General features: G+C 37.5%; 1 protein-coding gene across 1 annotated transcript; it reads right to left on the bottom strand.

The window, feature by feature from the left end:
- Positions 1-911: 911 nt before the first annotated feature.
- foxl2a (forkhead box L2a) lies at positions 912-2,067 on the bottom strand. Its single transcript, XM_059332042.1, has one exon. It carries the CDS (start codon positions 1,853-1,855, stop codon positions 935-937), a length of 921 nt encoding a protein of 306 aa, XP_059188025.1. The 5' UTR covers positions 1,856-2,067; the 3' UTR covers positions 912-934.
- Positions 2,068-17,525: the final 15,458 nt, after the last annotated feature.

Below are 17,525 nucleotides of genomic sequence, written 5' to 3'. Positions count from 1 at the left end.
TTTTTTTAAATGGTATGGTAACATTTTAGTACTTTTCTGGTGCGTAATCTTCACAAAGTTTTTGTCCCACAGTGGTTATTATTATCACAGCCTACAGCATAAAACAGATTACTTCATGACCACTGTGTTACTTTAGGAAATACAAGTTTATTAAGAAATTCACAAACCTAGAAAAGAAGGGAAAAGTGCTAATTAAAATGAAACATGGCCCCAACATGAATGAGACAATATAGCTAATCACGTTTATAAAAAAAAAATAATAATCAGAAAGATGTACAAAACCTGGCATTGGCTGGCGTCATATTAGAAATGATATCATACATACATGTGGGAGCAAGAAATCTGAAAAACCTTGAATTGTATTGTTGGCAGTCTGATGGATCTCTAGCGACACTTTCAGCGTTTAAGTTCTCCGCCATGACAGACAGGAGGCCGCTGCGCAGAGCGAGTTACTAGCAGGGCCACACTGAGCTCTGATTTAATGACATTAAAGCACTGACTTCATTAGGTCGACTTATATTCATGTTTGATTTGGCAATAGTTAGGATAAGCCGTGCGTAAAGGCGACAGAAACCATTTACGCATAACAACAACAGACAACTGAAGCAATGTCAGCAATGTCTATCCCCGTGAAAATGAAAATCTTTTCATAGGCACAATTATGACTACAATACCGAGTTCTGGTCATCAGTCCAAGTGTAATACAGGCGCACGAAATGGCTCCCAGAGGTCGTGCTACCTGATTCTTTACCTCCTCATTCCATTTAGTCAAACCTTCTGGACGCATACCTCCATCAGCATCAGCTGGACCCGAACAGCTCGTCAGATTGGCCTCTTCCAAAAAAAAAAAAAATACTCTTGGTTCTGTTTTGAAATCACAGGAATTAAGTCCTCTTTTCTTTTTTTTTTTACACAGACCATTATAGATAAAACTTTAAATATCAATCCTCGTGTGTAACGCCGCGTGTTTGGTCTCGTGTTCCCAGTAAGAGCAGTGCATCATGGAGAGCTCCGCGGGCTGGCGGGAGCAGGCGAACTGGAGGCCCGCTCCGTTACCGGAGGAGACCGGAGGCGGTGCCGCCGTGGCGGGGCTCAGCTGCTGGGCATGGTGGGGGTGCGCGGGGTGGTGGTGGTGACTCATGCCGTTGTAAGAGTTCACCATGCTGGGCAGCGCCATGCTCTGCACCCGGGAGTAGGGGTTATAGGAGGAGGGGGCCGACAGCCCCTTCACGTTCACGGGACTCACGTTCCCGCCGGCCATCTGACAGGACGTGTAGGACATGGGGGTGGGCGGCTGGCCGAGCGACCACGAATTGTTCATGAAGCTAGACTGCAAGTACTTGGGCGGGGACAGGTAGCCGTAGCCGTCCCCCCCGAACAAGGACTTCCCCGGCTGGAAGTGAGTCGGTGGAGGTCTAAACGGCCGCTTCATCCTGCGGCGTCTCCGGTAGTTCCCCTTCTCGAACATGTCCTCGCAGGCCGGGTCCAGTGTCCAGTAATTCCCTTTCCTCTCGCCGCCGCCCTCCCGCGGGACTTTAATGAAGCACTCGTTGAGACTCAGGTTGTGTCTGATGCTGTTCTGCCAGCCCTTTTTGTTTTTCTCATAGAAGGGGAACTTGGTGATGATATACTGGTAGATACCGGACAGAGTGAGCCGCTTCTCCGAGCTCTCCCGGATGGCCATGGCGATGAGAGCCACATACGAGTACGGTGGTTTCTGGGTCGGATCTGGCTTCTCCGGGACTTTGTCCTGGACCGGCTCCTCTTTGGGTCGCTCTTTCTCCTTGGTCGTGTTGGTGTCGTGGATCATTAAGGTCATTGCGTCATCCTCTGGGTTTTGGTAAGTGGCCATCATTGCGCACACCAAAACAAAACAAGTCCAGTCCAAATCCCGAAAAGCAAAAAAAACCTTTCAAATGGCGCTAGTAGACTCGCAGACTGATGTGTTGCAGGACTTCAGGATGCACCGCGGAGGGAGATCTGCCTCCGAACTGCGCCGAGAAATCGGTATTTTGTGGCTCAGTAGGTGACATGCACCGAACCTTCCTCTCTCTTCTACGGGGATTTTTCTAAACTGGTTTCTGATGGAGGCGCAACCCAAGTTGTGGTTTGTGAGTCAGTAAGCCCAGCCCTTTCCTTTTTTTCACGTCCTCTGACAGGCTGCTTTTGCTCTAATGCTTTCCATGAAACGACGTTGTGCGTCGTGATTTGTGCGTATTTGAGTTCCGCCTCCAGTTGTCACAGGGAATGAAAAAAACCCTCTATTTTCAACATGTTGATTTTTTTTAATCGTTTTTTTTTTACTCGTTGGACATTAAACTAAATTTGGATTAAAACAGATTAAAAAAAACTGCTTTGTAGTGCTGGAAAAGACATATAATTTTAACATTTTTCTAGCTATGTGATCGCAGATAATGCCATAAGACACCAGGAAAGAGAAACAGAAAGGAGAAAATATTGGTCAAATTAATTTGTGATATGCACAAATGATAGAGAATTAAATATAAATACAGTAAAATAAAAAAAGAATAAAAACAAAACACTGAATTCTTTTAATGAATTAAAATAGATAAAAACCTTTAGATAATTTTGCTATAGTAATACAGTAATATTTTACATTTCTTAAATATTAAAAATAAAAAAAGTTTGTATTGTTTCAACGCAATTCCATCCAAAGAACTCTATGCACTTTATGTGTTTTTTATGCACACTGTTCATTGCACCTTATTTGTTTCATAGCACCAACATTTTTATACTGTATATTCATATTTATTCTGCACTGGAATTCTATTCTACTCCTTCTTTAGACACTTTATATTTTATTGTATTTTTATTGTATTTTTATATTTTATTGCTTGAAGTATGCCTAGGTTGTTCTTTTTATTTAATTGTGTTGTTATTGTCTCTGTGTGTAATGCTGCTGCTACACTGTCATTTCCCAGCTTGGGATAAATAAAGTCTATCTATCTAGTCAAATTAAATTCAAATATATTTGACCCGTATTCACGCACGTCCTCACCGCACATTTGCAACACAGAGAATGTGTCTAGATAGCGCTGCTTAATGAGTTCACATAGAGACAGGAGTATTCATTTCTCCGGCCACCCATGAGGCTCCCCTCGGCTTTCTCTGGGTGTATTTCCGTGCTCTGGGAGTCTGTGCAGGTGGAGCAGCATTGGCATGTGTGTCATCACCCTGCAGCCAGTCTGCAGCCTGCATGGCCGCAGCAGCAGCTGAGGCGCGCAGAGAGCCAACCATCTCTCATCGTGCAATTATCCCAGAGTCACCGTTTCAAGCGATGTTATTCCATGTTTCAATGTCTTTTTCACATGTTTAAGACGGAGAGCATTTCCCGGTAATCTCAGCACCGCTGTTATGCCTCCGCCTTGTAAGTATATGGCTTAGTTAAAACATTACATCATTCAATATGTTAATTAAAGCAGCTATCAAATGACACAAGAAGAGATAAACCCTGTTATCAGTTGGCAGAATAAGGCTATATTTTTTTTTAAACAGAAAAAAAATGTTTTGGGTATAATTTCTCTATCATTAGGCTATTGTTATTATTGTTATTATTATTGTTTTTGTTATTAGCCTATTATTATTTGATAGCGATTTGCATTCATATTTTAATCCATACGGTGACACCCATGTAACAAACACTTTTAATATTCTAGAACAGGGGTCTCAAACTCAAATTACCTGGGGGCCGCTGGAAGCAGTATAAAAATGACCAAAAAGACACAAAATTATTTTTTTTAAAAAGGACACAAAATGACAGGAAAAAAACCCTAAATTACTTAAGAAAGACACAAAATGACAGAAAAAAACTAAATTACTTTTAAAAAGACACAAAAACGACACAAAATTACTGAAAAAACACTAAATTACTTAAAAAAGACACAAAATGACAGAAAAAAACTAAATTACTTAAAAAAGACACAAAATTACCACACACAAAAAAAAAACACATCATAAATATGTTCTGTGTGGTTCACTTGGTCTGTGATATATTCCCCATAACTTTCCTTTATGGATAACTGGGTCTGGGTTCTTATGGGTTAATAAGGGCACAAGTGTGAAAACTTAATGAAAATTGGTTAACCTTATTAGTCTATTGATACCTTTTTTCCTTCTTTAATTTTTTTGTTTGTTTTTAAAGAAAATGTTTTACTGTTCATTTACACTAGGCATGTAAAAGGACAGAAATAGAGGCTAGTGGTGGTTTGTCAGAGACCACAAACTGTAGACCCCCTTTGTCTCAGTGTTCAGGCCTACCTCATGGTTTCGGGAGTTGTTTAGTCTTCTTTTATTGTTCCAGAGAAAGTCTGTGGTCTTCTCTTCTCCCTGCTTCTGCTCAAACAGAAATAGTAGCAGGAATCACCAATCAAACTTCTGAGGGAAGACCTTTCACTGCCTCAGTGTGTTTACGCGATAATTTCAGCATTTTGCATGAAAAAAAGGACTGTGTTTGCATAGAGTCTGCAATAAAAAGGTTAATTTAATCTTTTCATATTTCTCAATTTCCAGAGGCCCACTCAGCCCCTTCAAAGCTCCCTGGTGGTCCCCGTAGGCCTGCATCACATTAAATCACCGTTAGAAGCCAGGCTGGGCTACTTTTATGCTAAAATGCTAATGTAGCCGTGACATTTTAGCTTATATTTAGCATTAACTGCAAAAATGTGCATAAGAACACGAAGCCTGCTTATATGTGTGTGAGCCTATCACAAGATATTTGTAGTGGCCAGAAAATATTCAGGTTATTTTAATTTCTTTAAAATTACAAACATATAGTTTATCTTTTTATATATAAATAAATCTATAAAATATATATTTTTTACTTTAATATACATGCTACTTTTCCTGCTAGACTTTTTAGCATTTAGTTATGATTTAACATAAAATGTAAAGTTATACTGTAAGAAAACAGAAAATTGCCTTAATTTTACATTCAGCTATATGATGTGTATTTTATTATTTTTACATATAATTCACTGTAATTTAACATTCAAGACGAATATTTCAACTTCCATTTGTCCATTTTATGGTTATTTATAATAAAACAAAATATTTTTTATGGCATTTGCACTTCTTTTTTTTTTTAAATTAAAACAGAAAATTGCCTTAATTTTACATTCACCATTATGATGTGTATTTAATGCATTTTTTTCTTACATAGAATTCACTGTAATTTAATTTAACATTCAACCATTTTATGGTTATAAAACAAAATACGTTTTAATGGCATTTGCACTTAATGTAGAAAAAAAACAAGAAAAAAACTCTGTAAAATGAAACAGAACCTACATTTTGGGGAAAAAACCACAACTTCCAGTGTAGATATTTCCTCCCACTTGCCAGCTGACGGTGCCTGTTGCAGGCTGAAGCTTTTACTCTGATAGTTTATGTTTTGTTTCCTCCTCTTCTTCCTTTACCTGCAGTCTAACCTTCCCGGTCACGCGCGTCACGTCACAACAAAGCTGTCAACAATCCGCAAGCACAACAAGAGTGTGAAACACTGAAACACGACCTGCTGCAGCTTCAGAGAGGCGCGGAGGAATGTTCATGTGATAGTACAGCTTGTTTTCACAGGCAGGGACTTTGATAAACAACATATAAACAAATGCATTCATAAGTAGCCTAAATAACAAATAAAGGAACGTATGGCTGTAATGCATAGGCCTGCTGAGAGTAGCGAACATTGGGCCCTAAGATGGAAATTTGCTTTGCATCTACATTTTTTATTTTTTTGCACATTCTTTCTAAAAGATTCTGTCAATTCTCTCTCTCTTTCTGTCTTTTTCATTTATTTATTTATTTACCATGATTATAAAGCGGCAGTGACAGCTTTCAGACAAAAAGCTACAGGTCAACAGTTGTTGATGTTTATTATAGGATATATATCAACTACCGGCAGACATGTTTTTTTAATGTATTAATTAAAATTATTTCTTTTAGTTTTTTGTTTTTAATGTCACACTTTGAAGCACTGAGCTGAATTATTATAATTATGAATTAAATGTGCTATACATGAACATGATTATTGTTAGTAAATCTAGCAAAAACAGGACGTGATTTCTAATAAACATATTCATTTATATAAATTTTTGTTTTTTCTTGATTGAATGCTAACATATTTCTGTACAATATGTGTGCATCCTGTTAAAATGCATCGTGCATTGTGTTTTCTGGGCTGCATGTGATGATAGTGAGATGACTGAGAAGATTTCTACAGACAGAGAAGAGTAGATAAATATATAAATATATATCCTAAAGGCCTATACGTCTTTCAACACCTCTAGAATAAACGCTCCAATAAACAGAACCAGCAGGCCGCCACGCACACGTCTGAAATAATGATTTGTATCAAAGTAACATGTACAATATGTATCACAGGCCTGTATGAGACAATATATAGCCTACTTTAGTGATAAGACTTACTTATGTTACTAAGTACATTTACGAAAGTACTTAAGTACAATTTTGAGGTACTTGTACTTTACTTAAGTATTCCATTTTTATATAACTTTATACTTCTACTTCACGACATTTTGAGGCAAATATTGAACTTTTTACTCCACTACATTTAACTGACAGATTTAGTTACTTTTCAAGTCGAGATTTAACATAAAAAACATGATCAATTTAAAGTGATTAGCTGTTTTTATATATATATTTCTTATTTCTATATATATTTCTTACTTAACATTACAGTCCGTCAAACTATAGTGAGCAAAACATGTAATATATATATATAAATTAAACCTCCCAACAGTATATAAGTAGTTAAAATGACCCCTACTTTGTTAGGCAGTTTGAGCTTTGAAGTATAATGTACATTGTCAGTTTGATATATATTTTTAACTAAATAGTTTTAACTAGGCTACTTTTTCTCTCGATTTCTCCCGAGGGTAACTTCCAGTGCTGTAAAGTAACTAAGTACATCTACTCAAGAACTGTACTTTCCATTCCATTTTATGTTAACTGTTTACTTCTACTTCACTACATTTTGAGGCAAATACTGTATTTTTTACTCCAGGGTTAAAAAAAAATACATAAAAACATGATCAAATTAAAGTGATTAGACTTTTTTTCATTTTACTTTAATTTAACCTCCTAACAGTATATAAAGTAATTAAAATAAGACAAGTCTTGTCAAAATTCAAATGCTGCTTACATAAATGCATCAAAAATAAGAATCCTATAACATATTTAGAATATATAAAACAATCTGAGTGGGTCCATTCTGCATAACAAGTAGGCTACTTTTACTTTTGATATATTTTGATGCGGATACTTTTGTACTTTTACTTCAGTAAGTTTTGAATGCGGGACTTTTACTTGCAGTGGAGTCATTTCACAGTGTGGTATTAGTACTTTTACTGAAGTAAAGGATCTGAATACTTGTCCATATATATATATAGATATATATATATCTCAGGCCTCTGTAACGTCCCATCGCGGTGTGCATGTTGCGCTACAATAAAGTGCGGAGCGTCACTGCAGCGGGCCGTAATGTACTTTGAAAGAGTGGAATTCCTGTCCTCGCGCACTTCCTGCCCACGCAGGTCTAGGACTAGGATGTTTATGATAGCGCGTGCGGGTGGAATGCGGCAGACGGATCCGCGGGGTCAGGTCGGGACCGGAGAACCACCACCCGGGCTAGAGGGGCTTCAGGCAGGCTCTGGCAGCGAGGTAGAACCGGCAGCGACACTAATAATAATAATAATAGTTATTATTATTATTATTATAATAATAATAGTTATTATTATTATCATTATTATTATTATTATTATTATCAATTGCAATGAAATATTATATGCCCTCACTACAATATATAGCTATAATAAAATAAATGTTTATATAATAAACAATTGTGATAAAAAAATAGTCACTAATAGCAGTATTGTTTTTGTTATTATTATTATTATTATTATTATTATTATATTTAGCTATCATTATCAATTGCAATGAAATATTCAGTGCCCTCACTACAATACAATTTTGTTATTATAATCATAACAATACCAACTGTTTTATAATAAACAATTGTAATTTGTTTTAAAAATACACGTCACTAATAGCTGCATTGTTGTTGTTATTATTGCTATTATTATTATTATTAGTAGTAGTAGTTGGAGTAGTAGTAGTAGCAGTGGTGTAGTGGTATATTGTAGGCTAGTATTGGTATCATAAGGTCCAGTATTGTTATTTAATATTTATTTTTTTTTACTCAACAACTAGCTATAATTACTGTGTTATAAAAAATATATTTTTTTTACTTTCTCAATCTCTTTTGGTTTAACTTCTGTGGTTTATTTCACAAGCATGCACTCTTTCGTAATGACACACACACACACACACACACACACACACACACACACACACACACACACACACACACACACACCCTCTGACATTGCTGAATAAAAATAATCTATTTTAAGTTTTTGAAAATGTATTGTGAAAGTTGTGGATCAATATGTGGAGCCACTTTCTTGATGTGAGCATAATTTAACAGCAAAAATGGAAGAAATCCTCCTTGATGTTCTATTACTGTAGTGTTCTTCATGTGTATGCACAAAGCGAAACACATTATAGCTGAGTTATTATGTGTTAAAACATAAAACGCTTTATTGTTTCATCCCGAGTCCATCAGCGTCGGTGCATCTGTCCTGGACCGGCTGGAGGAAGAGACATGTCTCGCTGCTTGTCCCAGTTTGATCTCTCTGGGTTGGTCTCTGGTTCATTTGCATCTGGCTTGCCTGCATGATTAAACATCAACAAGACATCGCTTCTCTTCAATGGAATCCTTCTGAGCTGCAGGAAAGAGATGGGAGATGGGGGGATGGAGGGATGAGGTGAAGAGGAAGAAGAAGGATGTACCCTCAGCCCTCATGTGGCGTCTCCAACATTGCTCTTGTTCCTCTCAGAAAGAAGAGAGAGATAGAGCAAATAAACACAGACCACCAGATTCCAACCATCTCCTTCAGGTCCCCACCCGCCTGCACGGATTAACACAGACATCATGCTCTCACTGCTGAGGTGTGTATATGCATGTGATCCTAAAAGACAAAAAACGTCTTATTAAAGAGGGAAGCTCAGCGGGTGGTGTGTGAGGGACACTTCCTTACTTTGTACAGTCCATCCCTTCTCCTCTAAACACTCCGATCATTGTGTGAGAGAACACCCCCCCCACCTCGCCCCCTTCATTAGCTCCAGTGCGGAGGGTGACATGTTTTTTTTTTTGGTTGCCTGGCGTGTTTACGTTTCTTATCGGCTGCAGGAAGCTTATGGGAAGCTCTATGGCCTTCCACAGTCACTCCTCTGACATGAACATAGTCCATCAAAAAGCTCTCAACACCCCAAATAACTTAATGTGAATCTTTGAGAAATTCCACTACACTGCAGGAGCTAATAATTAATTTGCTAATTTCTCATTTTTAGAAAAATGAAGGCTTAATATTGTTTAAGTGCCTATGCAATATGTAAAATGCAGAAATCGGGAGTTGTGAGTTTAGAATCTCCTCTCATCTGCACAGCACAGCTCTGACTGACTCAAACTCCACTCAGAAATCAAACATTTTCAAAGTTGCATGCTTGTCGTCCTGCAGGCCGACCTGACAAAGCACGAGTTCACATTTTAAACACATCGAATATATGTTGGAGTTCGTGCGGCATCCTTTGGATTTGATTATTTCTCCTAAATTGTAGCAAAATCTGTGTATTTTGGCTAGATGTGGAAACGCTTTGCAATGTAACTGAGCAGTTGTTGATCACTTGTTAACCTCACCGGCCGGAGGAGTGAGGAGTCCATCATGATACAGAACAATCAATAAAACAGCATCATCTAAAATTATGAATCACCGTCACCATGAGAGGCCCTTCAGCAGACAGCAGTCATAAATGTGCAAAACAAATATTTGTTTGCAAGTGAAGACAGATTAGCTGCAGACAAGCATTTACACACACAACTGAGCTCATATTCCTCTCCAGGGAGATTATAGAAAATATAATAAAAAACAGAAAAATAAACACACACACACACACGTTTTAAGGCTTTATTGCACAAATATTGCACAACACCACTTGAATATTTTTTCCATGATGTGCAAAATAGAAATCCAGTAGCATATTAGCATTTGTGCGTGTGTTTGTTAGATGCTTGTGCAAATGTAAAGTGCATATTTTTTTCTGCAAATGCAATAACAGAAAGTATGGAAAGTGATAGACGAGATCAAGGTAGAAGAAAAGAGCGCTTGCAGAGGAGGATAAGTCGGAGAGAGGAGGGAGGAGAGGAGAGAGGAGAGAGGAGAGAGGACGGAGCAGAGCCACATTGTGTTCTCGCTAACCTTTACGGAGAGGTGAAGTGCTGCAGCCTCCTGCCAACAACATTCTCTTTGAGGTTTTCTTGAACTGCTGCCAGGGCTTAAATGATTCACAGGAGCAGAAGTATGTGTGTACTATATGTGTGTTCAAGCCGAGGGAGAGCGTTTGAGTCAACAAGTAGATTCTGTGTGTGTGTTTGTGCTAATATGTGAGAGGTAAAGCGGGAGATGAGGAGAGGGAAAAGAGAAAAAGAAGGTGAGGTGGTGATTATCAAAGGAAAAGAACAGTAACAAGCCAAAATGTTCCTCCTCACAATATAAACTTCCTCACTAACTCCACGGCCAAAACCTTTTTCACGCCTGAAACAGATTAACCAGTCACAGCCACAGCCAGGCTCACACTTCACAAAATCCCCAAGTAACCCCAGACCCATTTCCACATCTTCATCCCAGGCTGGGGATTAGATTTCAGGCCAAATCAAAACAAGTCACTTCGTTAGAGGTAATTACACAGGTAGCCTACCTCGCTGGGCAAACAAACATGGCTGCCAGCTGACACCCTGAAGACAGATCAAAGTGTTGGCTTGACAAGGAGCGGGGAGGGAGGAGGACATTCAAACACTCGCTTGTTAACCACTTTCTCCAACTGTATGAATGCCTTCATGGGAGCGTGCATGTGTGTGTGTGTGTGTGTTTGCACATCACACACCATCTTCTTCACACACTTCCTTTATATAGGCAGGGGATTGTGCAGTTGAAAGATTGAGAGGAATCGGAGGTGAATAGGTGACTTTACAGTTGAGCTGTGGGTGAGAACAGTGTGTGTTAATGGTGCAGAACAGCAGAGGGGTGTGTAGGGGCGTCTCTGCTCTGGTGGTCTGTTCTAGTGGTGAGGAATGATATCAGACATGGAGGATACCTTACCTGTCCATGTGCACTGAAAAAATGTCCGTAGATTTTACGGTGAAAAACTGCTAAACCACGACAGTAAAAGACTGTAAAATGATAAATGGGTTAATTAAGTTTCAGTAACAATGAAACACCGTAAATATATACACTACCGGTCAAAAGTTTTAGAACACACCAACTTTTCCAGAATTTAATTGAAAATTATGCAGTTTAATGTCTCAGTGTACTCTGAAATTAATGCACATTTGCAACATTTAAAATTATTTATTGAGCATGATAGTGTTTTGAAAGTAAAAAAAAGATTCAAAATCACATTTTATGTTGGACTAAAGGACTAAAAAAAGACACAAAATGACCAAAAAAAGACACAAAATGACAAAAAAAGACACCAAAAGATACAAAATTACTAAAAAAAGACACAAAATGACCAAAAAAAGACACAAAATTACTAAAAAAAGACACAAAATGACAAAAAAGACACAAAATGACAAAAAAAGACACAAAATGACTAAAAAAAGACACAAAATAACCAAAAAAAGACACAAAATTACCAAAAAAAGACACCAAAAGACACAAAATGACCAAAAAAAGACACAAAATGACTTACAAAGACATGAAAAGAATTCAAAAATGGACAAAATAGCCCAAGACTCCATAGAGTTAAGTTGTTAACCCATTTCTTGTTCCCTGAAAAAGGCCTACTTGTATAATTCTGAAATGTACATTATTTTTCAGTTTTGGTTAAGCTTACCTTTTTTTATTTACCTCTGGCAGTTCACCACTTACCTTTGGACCCTTTCAAGCTGTTCATTTGACTTGAACTGCTTGAATTTTAATAAAAAACTGGAAAAATTGGGGTGTTCTAAAACTTTTGACCGGTAGTGTATATCAGCAAAACAGTATTTTTAATTTTTAAAAAATACATTACCCCACTGTAAAATACACTGGCACCGTGTTTGTAGCAAAAATATACTGTAATATATATACAAGCCATCATTTTTGCATTTATATTTTAAAATACTTTTTCCTCACTGTTAAATGTACTAAACACCATACCTCTAACAGAAATATAATGTGGTAAAATCCTTAATTCATGCATCATTTATAAAATATTTTCTTATCAATTACATGGCAGAACAGCGTTTCTTTTGATGGAAAAACGTTTTCGTTTTTACGGTAAAACATGGAATAAAATGGCAATTTTAAATGGGGAAATCAACAGTGCTAATATCATTTTACCGTAATATTACAAAAAGTTGCACCGTATTTATTACGGTAAAGTTCTGGCAACCACAGCTGCCAGTTTTTTACCGTAAAAACGGTAAAAAAAAACGTTTTTTTTTTTTTACAGTGTGGCTCTTTTTCATCACACGTGTGTTATAATAGTAGTGGTGGAATAAGTATTCAGATCCTTTGCTTAAATGAAAGTATTAAAACCACACTGTGAAATTACTCCACTACAAGTAAAAGTCCTGCATTCAAAACTTACTGAAGTAAAAGTACAAAAGTATCAGGATCAAAATGTTCTTAAAGTACACTGTAAAAAAATACTGTTTAATTTACGGTAAAATACCGGCAGCTCTGGTTGCCAGAACTTCACCGTAAAAATTACAGTGAGTGGATTTTCTATTCTAAATTTAAATGTAAATATCAGCAAAAACTGTAATTTAGACTGAATAATCCTGTTATTTTTAGGGTTATTGTGTCATTCAATCACACATCATGGTATTTCTCCATACATTTTGCATGAAAATGTTATATTTTTACAGCAAAACTGTGTGTTTCTTCCAGTTTATGACAGAAAAAAGTAAAAAAGTTTTGTGCTATTCTTTGATTTACGGTAATTAAAAGTGTCTAATACGGTGATGTACAATTTTTTATTTTACGCCTTATTTCTGATGTATTTGACAGAGTTTTACTGTTATTTCTACAATTTTTTTTTACAGTGTATCAAAAGTAAAAGTACTCGTTATGCAGAATGGAGCCACTCAGATTGTTTTATATATTCAAAATATATTCTTACATTATTTGTATTGATGCATTTATGTAAGCAGTGTTTGACTCTTCTCAAGGTAGAGCCCGTTTTAACTACTTAATATACTGTTATGAGGTTTAATTAAAAAATGTCTCATCACTTTATATGTATCATGCTTTATTATGTTAAATCTCGACCTGAAAAGTAACTAAAGCTCTCAGCTAAATGTAGTGAAGTAGAAGTATAAAGTTACTTAAAATGGAATTACTCAAGTAAAGTACAAGTATCTCAAAATTATACTTAAGTACAGTACTTGAGTAAATATATTTAGTAACTTTCCACCACTGTATAATAGCCACTTTTATGGTTTTTTTCTTACTTCTCGTTTCATGCCATCTTAACTTGTTTTCTCACTATTGCACTTTTAACTTTTTAATCATGAATATGGGAACAAAGATTAGCTAATTTTGTTACAAATTACCTAGTCAGGCCCATTCTTAACAACCTGTCTCCTAAAAATTACATTCAGTTTCAAATACCTGGTTAACATTTAGCAATTTAACACATTTCTTTGCACATTTGAAGATTTGCACGAGCAAAGCTTGATGGAAACACCCAAATTCAGGAAAAAAATGGTCCAAAATGTGCATAAAAGATTCACGTTTGCTTGAGGTAGTTTTTGCTAAATGGGAGATGGAATTAGTTTTGATGTAGCAAACATTTAACTGATGACTGATCAGCTGTTTCTGCTCTGACATGAAAGAACAATTATAAGTTGCCCAGTTGAATCTAATTCCTGAAGACATATTTTCTCTAATGGGTGGCCAAAGTTATCTGATTAGCAACCAGTTTTTTAAATATTTTTTTCTTGCTCAATCTCTTTTTCTACGACTGTTTACTGGCCTACAGCGATACATTACACTGCCATCTTCTGACCAAAGTACGTTACTGCAGCTTTGTTTATTCGCTCTTTACAAGTTGATGGAAATCTCCATTTCTTTAATGTGACGTTTCAAAATTTTCGCTTCAAAATTTGATTAGACCCTAATGGAAACATGGCTACTGTGAATAGAAACAAAACTGCTCAGTTAAGATTAGGAAAAATAATCATGATTATGGTTTCAGTACGGTGGTTAAATGCTGAGTAGAGTAATGTAGGTAATGAGTGCAAAGAAGTGGCAGAGGTGTTGAGGATGCAGTTGTCACTTTATTAAACTTTTTGTTCAGGCATCTTGAGGGACAGAAGACACATGCCAGGCTCTTATTCATGGACTTCTCCTCAGCTTTTAACACTATCCAACCCCATCTACTTGCTGATAGGCTCCTCCATCATTTTAAGCTGAATCAGAACCTAATTGGTTGGATAACTGACTTTTTAACAAATAGGACTCAGTGTGTGAGAGTTAATCATGTTTATTCCAGTGTGCTCTCCTCTTCCACCGGCTCTCCTCAGGGTTGTTGCTTGTCACCGCTCCTTTTTATTTTGTACACAAATGAGTGCCACAGCTAGCCTGGCTAACACCAGACTATTCTCAAATGAGGGCTAGTCTGGCAACGAGCAATGTATTTCTCCGTAGAGGAGGTGTGGTTTACGATCCTCCAGAGCCGTTTATTGGGAGCTTAGAATGTCTATCAAAGCGTCTGTAGGTAGCTCTTAGCCAATCAGATCAGTTATACCAGATGAGGTAGTAGAGCAACAGAGATGGATGTTTGTTGTGTGTGTGTCTGTGAGAGAGTGTTGTTTGCTGCTTTGCTTCTCCAGTTCTCGCTTTCTGCAAGATTATTTATTTTCACGCTTTATTCCCCCTCATGTCATTCAGCCACACACATCCACTGATTTTATGGGCAATAAACAAGCTGCTGCGGGCCTCTCGGCGGCTCCGCTGTCCGCGGTAAGGGGGCTATTAGCCGCTAGCGACGCTAATAGCTATTAGCCGCTAATAGCTATTCGCCGCGAGTGGCGCTAATAGCCGCTAGCGACGCTAATAGCCCCGCTACCATAACGCCGGTGATCTCAGCGGAGCCGCCGAGAGACCTTTCGCCTTTCAACTTTCGCTCTAAACTATTTAAAACACCATCTACAGCTAAAGAGAGTTTCGCGTCTGCAGCAGCCATGTTGGATCCGGAAAGCTTCCAAGTGCCGAGTAGTACGCGTCATCGTCTCACCGTCCCTCCCCGCTCTGTGATTGGATCCCTAAAACAGGGCTACGAAACTGGCTTAGTTGCCAGACCGCATGGAGGTTCGAAATTAAATTCGAGCGCGCAAGGCAGTCTGGGTATACCCAGGCTATGCCACAGCAGCTTCAGTAATAGACACATTTTAAAGTTTGCTGATGACACAGTTATTGTTAGTCTTCTTCAGGGTGACGAGCAGGAACATGGGCCTGTTGTTGATGACTTAGTAGCCTGGTGTGATGTGTCCTCTCTTGAGCTGAATGTGTCAAAAACCAAAGAAATGATCATTGATTTTAGGAAGTCCTCCAACAGTTGTTAAAGTTGCTGTGGTTGAGATGGTGGACAGCTATAAATGTCTAGATGTGGTCCTCGATAACAAGCTGTGCTTCGAACCACATGTTGAGGTTACTTACAAAAAACTCCAGCAGAGACTGTTCTTTTTAAGGATTGTATAATTGCATGGTTTGGAAACCTGAACCTGTCCAACAAGAATCGCCTTGGTAGGCTGGTCAATACTGCTGGAAGGATTTCAGGAAGTCAGCAGGAAGGCGTGATGTCTGTGTATAACAGACAGGTCCTGAGGAAGGCTAGCGCCATTATGGATTGTCCTGATCACCCTCTTCGGAATGAATTTGAGCTCTTGCCCTCAGGCCGTCGTCTTAGGGCCCCTAGGTGGAGGACTAAAAGACTCCAGGTCTCATTTATACCAACTGCCATTTATTTAACTAATAGAAAGTAGCCCTCTAGTTGCTCATCTTCACAAGTCTGTTTCTTGCACATCTGCACATTGCACTTTTTACCTATACTAGGTAGTAACTCTCCATTTAGGGGTATCAGCTCTGCAACGAACATGTGTCAGTGATTTTATATATGCGTATGGTGTTTCTTTGACTGTGTTTTATTAGATATTTATTGGGTCTTATTCTGTTATGTTGTCGTTGTGTACCTTGTCTTGTATTGTTGTGTAACTTGTCTTGTGTGTCCTGCTGCAAAACAAATCTCCCTTCAAGGGAGAAATAAAGTGATTCTGATTCTGATTCTGATCTGATTCTGAAGGTCCATTCAGGGTGGATGGGAGTGGTGCTGAATGGGTTAAACAAATCTTGGGCTTTGACCCAGGAGACCAGTGTTCATGTGTGTAACTGTGACCAGTAGTTCAGTGCGGAGGTAGTTGTTTTTAAACCAAACCCTGTTCTTTAACCCTTAAGTTTAGTGAACAGGATTTTCTTTGGGAAGTTTATTTTGAAAAGCCACTGTGCATGTAATGAGCAGAGAGGGACATACGTCCAAAACCAATGCAAAAGGTACCTTGACTGGGAATTAATTGGTGATATGGAACTACTTAAGGTTGAGCAACTAAACCGCTTGTTAAAGGTTAGGAAAAAATGAACACTTAATGACAGTTAAAATCATGAAACTACTCGACTGTTCAGTGTTGGTTCTACACAGGGGCCTCCAGGGGCCACTGCCCCTGTGAAGAAGCCCTTGGCCCCTGCTGTGGCCCCTGGGTCAAATTAATAATAAAATGATCAATTTATAACGATGAACGATGGAACAATTCTTACTGATTTTTTGTTCATACAATAATTCAATTCAATTCAATTCAATGGGCTTTATTGGCATGACGTAACAATGTATATATTGCCAAAGCAAGCATCAGAAAAAAAGATAACAAGATAAGGAAAGCAATATTTACAATAAATTATTATAATTCTGTTATTCATTTTAAAAGAAAAGAAAAACTAATAACAATAAAAGAAAGCAATATTTACAATCATTGAATTACAATCAACATATAATTTATATAATCTAACTGTCCCAGCAAAAAAATAAAAAATAAAATAATAATAATAATAATACAATATCTCATTGTACACAAAAGGAACCCAGAATGTGTACATTGTATATTAGTTTAATTATGCAACAAAAGCTAGTTTATATGAAAAAAGATCATTCTCATTCTACTGCACTTTCAAAATCAAAAAAGTAATTGTGCACAAAAATGAGAAATGTCAAAAATACTAAAATAATTGTTATTGTTGGAAAGTCTTATTGTTTCAATCAATGTATTTGTATCTTCCAAATATACTTAAATTAGATTTTTATGATTAAAGAAGCTAAAATAAAGTTAATTAAAA

This window comes from Centropristis striata, chromosome 4 (genome assembly GCF_030273125.1).
Source record: "Centropristis striata isolate RG_2023a ecotype Rhode Island chromosome 4, C.striata_1.0, whole genome shotgun sequence".
NCBI classification, from domain to species: Eukaryota; Metazoa; Chordata; class Actinopteri; order Perciformes; family Serranidae; genus Centropristis; species Centropristis striata.
This window is presented reverse-complemented; position numbering and strand designations above follow the sequence as displayed.

Coding starts and splice junctions, on each gene's coding strand:
- foxl2a (XM_059332042.1), bottom strand. CDS start 1,855: ATGATGGCCACTTACCAAAACCCAGAGGATGACGCAATGACCTTAATG.